Source organism: Ipomoea nil, unplaced genomic scaffold (assembly GCF_001879475.1).
Source record: "Ipomoea nil cultivar Tokyo-kokei standard unplaced genomic scaffold, Asagao_1.1 scaffold1703, whole genome shotgun sequence".
Lineage (NCBI taxonomy): Eukaryota > Viridiplantae > Streptophyta > Magnoliopsida > Solanales > Convolvulaceae > Ipomoea > Ipomoea nil.
The window spans coordinates 157,461-163,806 of record NW_017618131.1 but is presented as its reverse complement, the minus strand read 5'-3'; the positions used below and the strand labels follow the sequence as shown (position 1 = coordinate 163,806).

The window sequence follows — 6,346 nt, the reverse complement described above, 5'->3', positions numbered from 1 at the left end:
GTGATAAGAATGTCTGGTAGTGGTAGTAGATGGTGACACTGCTGGCTGGTGGTGAATGGTAGCAGCGTTGGATAGTGGTGATAGATCTTGTGACCCAATGTTGTAGTGTTCATACAGATAGTGGAATAGGCTTATATATTTTTTTAAAAAATTCCGGAAGGACAAAACTGTGTTGGTACTATTGAAGTAATGGGATTTGGGATGGTGTTGTGACTATTGATTATTTCAGTCAAGTAGTCAAATGTGAAGCCTGTTGCATGTTTGTTTTTATTTTATATATTAGTTATTATTGATTTTTTTTAGATATAAAGAAAATAACTGCTAGCCTCCATGTTGGAGCAGCATGTGATGCATTCACTTAACCAATGACCATAACTGTCCTTTATTTGGTAATAGATGGGCTACTAACGGTCAAAAGTTCTGACAGTCTAGGGCATAAAACAGACTTCTATCTCTTATTTCAGTTGACATTTATTTGGTGGTATACATTCAATAATGCAGGTTTCTCGTCACAATAGAGGGATACGAAATGGACCTAAGGCTCTGAAACCTCAACCAGTGATTATCCGCTGCAAGTAAGTGTTCTAGAGTTAGACAATCATCTTCATTACTTGTAAACATCTGTCATGCTAAGTTGAATGACTGCATTTGATTGCTCAACATGCAACAAATTATAATCTTAGTCATACTTGATTTTGGTGAGCATTCCCCAAAGACAATTAAGTAACCATTGCGTATCCATATCTGATTAGTACTTAGAGTATTATTTTATGAATTCACAGATATGGATAGGAGTTGGATGTTCAGAAAACGCACTACATTCCCATATATGCAAGGGGTTCAAGAGTTTATACAATGTGCTGAAGAAAATATGAGTAAAAAGGGGGAGGACTTTATTGTGTGCCCGTGTTGCGATTGTCAGAATTTTAAAAGATATCGTAGTTCTGATGAAGTGAAGAGTCATTTGATACGTCGTGGTTTTAAGGAAGGATACACAAGATGGATATGGCACGGTGAAAGCTTAATTCCTAGTACAAGTGTAATTAAGAAAACTTATATAGATAGTGAAACTCATGCACACGGTAAAACTAAAGCAAATTGTCAAACTCTTGAAGATAATGAGAAGAATAATGCATCTCATGTTAGCAATGATGAGAATGATGAAGATAATGATCGAATAGATGAAATGATGCGTGATGTGCAGGAAGATTTTAGTGAAATGCCTCCTGAATTTAAAAGTTTGTTTGACAATGCTGAAAAACCGTTGTTCCCTGGAAGTACTAAATTTACTAAGTTATCTGGAGTGCTTAAATTATATAATTTAAAAGCAAAGAATGGATGGAGTGATAAGAGTTTCACGGGATTATTATAACTAATAAAAGACATGCTTCCGGGTGACAATGAACTTCCTAATTCAACTTACGAAGCAAAAAAAAAAAATGTTGTGTCCTTTGGGTATGGACATTGAGAGGATACATGCATGTCCAAATGATTGTATTTTGTATTGGAAAGATTACAAAGACTTGCATGTGTGTCCAAAGTGTGGAGCATCACGTTATAAAAACAAAGATGCAAGTAAGAATAAGAAAGGTCCCCCAGCCAAAGTATTATGGTACTTACCCGTAATACCAAGATTTAAACGCATGTTTGCTAAACCAAGAGAGGCAAAAAATTTTCAATGGCATGCTATTGGAAGAAAAGAAGATGGAAAACTGAGACATCCAGCTGATTTACCTCAATGGAGAAATATTGATAGGAGGTGGCCTGATTTCGGTTCTGAAAATAGAAATCTTAGACTTGGACTGTGTACTGATGGAATGAATCCTCATGGTAACATGAGCAGTCGACATAGTACTTGGCCTGTTCTTTTAGTAGTTTACAACTCAAGTTTTTGATGAAGAACATATCGGGGACGCATCTATTTTCAGGAGGGGTCTCGCCTGATCCACCGCTTCTGATCCACCCCCTACTCGTAGCAGTTGTCATTCAGTTGACACATATCCAGTTACAACAATTCAGGTAATATTAAAAGTTATTTCATATATCAAAAAATTATTTCTTGTTAGATTAAGATTAACACACAATTTTGAATAATAGAGTACAAAAAGGTGTTTACTAGCAGTATGTCCCAATGGAACACCAATTGATGTTGCAAAGGGTATGGTTCACCCAAGTACTGACGAGACTTTGGTGGATCACCAACCATTGTTGTATAACTGTGTCAAAGTTTCAGTGGATGAAGTGATTAAGGGTAGAGGACACTTTACTCTCCCCTTTCCAGATCAAAAATATGTCACTATAGCAGATATAGTAGGCAGTTTTGCACAATGGCCTATGCATTTAGTGACTTTAGAAGAGGTATGCATTCTTTTATTTAGTTATTAATTAAGTTAGTTTTCGTTATTTATATTTAAAAGGGGCTGGTAAACTTACAATTTTATATTTGTAGAGTTCATCAAAACAAAATATGAAACCAAAAGATCAAAGTGTTGATCTATCTACTACTGGTGCACGAGCTCCCATTGTTGGTGATGATGTCTTACTGCACTTGGGGGACAATTGCAAGTGTTTAGTGGATTTGTTGACAAGCTTTCCACTTGGTAAAGACTGTATTGAGTTGGAGCTGGATAAAACTATCTTCCATCATAAAAACACAAGTTCTATTTTTGTGATGGTGAAGGATATAGCGGATTTGATGATGATGAATTGGCTTAATGTCTCAATCATACAAGTGTTTATATTGTAAGTTTTTTGTTTAAATTATTACTATATTTTATATATATGTTTACCTATATTTAGTAAAATTTCTTATTCATTATTTCTTAATTTTCAGATTTCTTAATCAGTTGTGCAATGAGTATGACATTAGGTCAATCGGGTTTGTCTGTCCGACTCAGATTTGCCACACTATGCTTAAAAGCAGTTCCAGCAAAGTTACATCATATTTCATCCACGTCATGGAGCAGCACAAAGATAAAAACTTTATTTTAGCACCATATCATCAAGAGTAAGAAAATTGTTCTTATATTTTATTAATATAACTCATAACTTTATATTTGGAGTATTAGATATTAAATTGTTAATATATATTTGTGTTTTTAAATGTAGCTCTCATTGGTTACTTTTGGTGATTTGCATATGGTCAAAAAGCGTATGTATCTTGGATCCCTTGCCTTCTAATCGCAACATAGGTTTAATTAAAGGCTCTGTGAATTTTTAAGTAAATACTTTATTATTATTTATATAATTATTTTAGCAACTATGCTATTATTTATAAATTTTTATGTATATGCTTATAATTATTATAGGGCATTTCGCTATGTTCCTACGAGTGCACGGGTTAAGAGCATCAATTGGAAGCCATGCAAAGTATGTATGAAAATTGAATTTAAGTTTTAGTGTGACATTTTGAATTACATTAAGTTGTTTAAATTAGTAAAATAATATATGTATTTTGTAGTGCCCGATCCAACCGGGAGGTCATGAGTGTGGATATTATGTCATGCGATACATGTATGACATCGTGACAAAATATTCATCTGTTGATAATTTGGATGGGGTAAGTGAATTTAAATGGAACTATGTATAGTTAAGTTATATTTTATTAATTAACATATTTAATAATTTTATTAATTTAATTTTTTGTAGGCATTTGAAAGCGATAGTCCGTATTCTATCGACGACATAAATGATCTTCGAGAGCATTGGTCAAAGTTCTTCTTTTCCGAGTGCTTATAACTTTTATTTTATTGATAAAATGTATTTTGTTTTTTATGATAGTATTGAGTTGGGCATGGTTTGAACGGTCGCGTATTACTAACAATGCGCGACCATTTCACAATGGTCGCGTAAAGTCACTGCCTTTCCGCGAGCCTCTCATAGGCGACCATTGTAGAATGGTCGCCTATTGTGTTTTACAATGGTTGCCTATCTGCAATTTTGAACTAGTGCAATTTGATTCAATATTTTATTATGGCATCTTATTTCGGGAGTTATACTTCTCATGCCACACCATCAACTTCAACGATCGTGGAAACTTCTTCGGAGACAGATGAGAGTTATGTACCCGAATCAATACCATCAAGCAGTGACTATACTACGGACGAGGACATAGATGAACCAGTTGCAGTTGACTTCCAAAGTATGGGACAAACTGCTCAACAATATGGTGGTCGAGGTACAACTGTCCCTGATTCTGCTATTTTTCTTTCTACCATGCTCCAATACCACAAATGACAACAACATTCAGCCACGGGTTTACAGAGAGGGATGACCAAGAAATAATGTCATATGACCCCTCAACAAATGTCATCTGCATCAGAATGGTTTTCCCAGATTTTCCCACACTAAAAAAAGTTGTATCAACATACAGTATTCATCAGAGGCGGAGCTTCATAACGAATCACAAGAAAAAAACAATTGGAAAGTCTCGTGTCAAAATTTCCATGCAATTCCTTCTTGTGGCTGGACATTATCAGCAAGGAAATTGCATGGGGCATCTTCTCAATGGATGGTGACAAAGTTCTTTGATACACATGACTGCACAGTACAATACAACCAAGGAGGGGCAGACAGAATGTGCAACAACGCACTAATTAGCGATTTGATTTTCCAAAAGATCGCTGCTGACCCACAATACAAAATCAAACACATCCAAGTTGATGTGAGTCAACATTACAGTGTGGACATTTCGTACAGGAATGCATGGTACGCCCGACAAAAATGCATTGAAATGCAGTACGGGAATTTCCAACAATCCTACAATGATCTCCCACAATTCTTGTGTAACTTGCAAGTGTCCAACCCGGGAACGATTGTCGAGATGGAGTGTATTCCTTCCGAACTACGTGGTTCTGAATACATGCATTTCAAGTATGCATTCTGGGCTTTCAAGCCGGCAATTGATGGATTCCGCTCCTGCGTCCCAGTTATATGTATTGATGGTACACATTTGTACAACCGGTACAAAGGGCATCTCCTTCTAGCATGCGGATACACTGCAAACAAAGAAATATATCCACTGGCTTATTCAATAGTGGACTCAGAAAATAATGCTAGCTGGACTTGGTTTATACGACTACTCGCTGAACATGTCTTCCCCGATTACGACTCAATGTGCATCGTTTCGGATAGACATGCTGGAATTGATGCGGCGTTTAAGAACGTCAAACAATTGCATGGCCGAGTGAAACGTAGGTATTGCCTTAGACACCTGCGGAGCAATGTCCTGACAAAGGTCAGTAGAAATCGGTGGTTACGTAGATTGATTTGGGAAGCTGGTACTGTTGTTACAACAAATCAATTCAATGAAAACATGCAGACCATCCAACAAAACTGGCCCAATGCATACAACTATCTGGCAGAACTCGATGAAGAGGCATGGACATTATGTCACGATGGGGGTTATCGGTACGGCATTATGACAACCAATCTATCTGAGTCATTTAATAACTCGATTAAGAGTTGTCGAATGTTGCCTATCACGAAAATCGCACGAATAACTTTTCACAAGTTACGAACAATGTTTGTCGATAGGCGTACTGCGGGGGAGATGATGCATCAGCAGCAAAATGCTTTTCACGCCAAAGATTCATGAAGATTTGGTTGCTAGAGAAAATGAGTCAAAAAATGCAAGCATTGAAAGATATAATGACACTCTTGGCATTTACGGCGTTGCTATAATTTCTGGATACATGGCTCACGGTCTGCACCATCATTTTCACGTCAACTTGGCTGAACGAACATGCAACTGCGACAAGTGGAACATGGACGGAATACCGTGTGCACATGTGATAGCAGCTTGTAATTTCCGAAGGGAGGCATTTTACCAATTCGTGCCACAAGTTTACTACGTCCAAAACTACAAGAATGCTTACGCAGGTAATTTCTATCCGTTGGTCGAAAATACTCAGTGGACTAATCATATCACTTACCTTTCGCCTATTAACGCTAAGCGACGAACACAAAGAGGCCAACGACGAACAACAAGATTTCCCAATGAAATGGACTTTAGTAGCAATCGTAGAACAAAATGTAAGTATTGTCGAAAGACAACACACTCTTCTATGCAATGTCCAAATTTAAATCATTAATAAAATCGAATGTTTTAGTTCAACAGTCTAGTAAATTATTTTTTTTTTACTTACAAGCACATTAAAATAACACTTTTAATTAAATAATGTCATAAAAGATTTTAAATCTACATATATAACAATTTTTTTTCGTATGATTGTACCAATCAGATGAATTCTGATTGCTATAGCCACACAAAATGACAAACTAAGTGTTAAAACTCAGTCCGAATAGGACTTTGCTAAAAAAAAAAGTTCTAAAAGTCTAACACGGA

The 6,346-nt window shown here is 36.3% G+C and overlaps 1 protein-coding gene and 1 long non-coding RNA gene across 2 annotated transcripts; both read left to right on the top strand.

Moving 5' to 3' along the window:
* The first annotated feature begins 3,336 nt into the window (after positions 1–3,336).
* LOC109191602 lies at positions 3,337–3,729 on the top strand. Its single transcript, XR_002055958.1, has 3 exons — positions 3,337–3,369; positions 3,461–3,559; positions 3,649–3,729. It is a non-coding gene; the product is annotated as an uncharacterized LOC109191602 (long non-coding RNA).
* A 781-nt stretch (positions 3,730–4,510) lies between these two features.
* LOC109191600 lies at positions 4,511–5,596 on the top strand. The gene has a single exon (XM_019342209.1). The coding sequence runs from the start codon at positions 4,511–4,513 to the stop codon at positions 5,594–5,596; it is 1,086 nt and encodes a 361-aa protein (XP_019197754.1).
* The last annotated feature ends 750 nt before the right edge of the window (positions 5,597–6,346 follow it).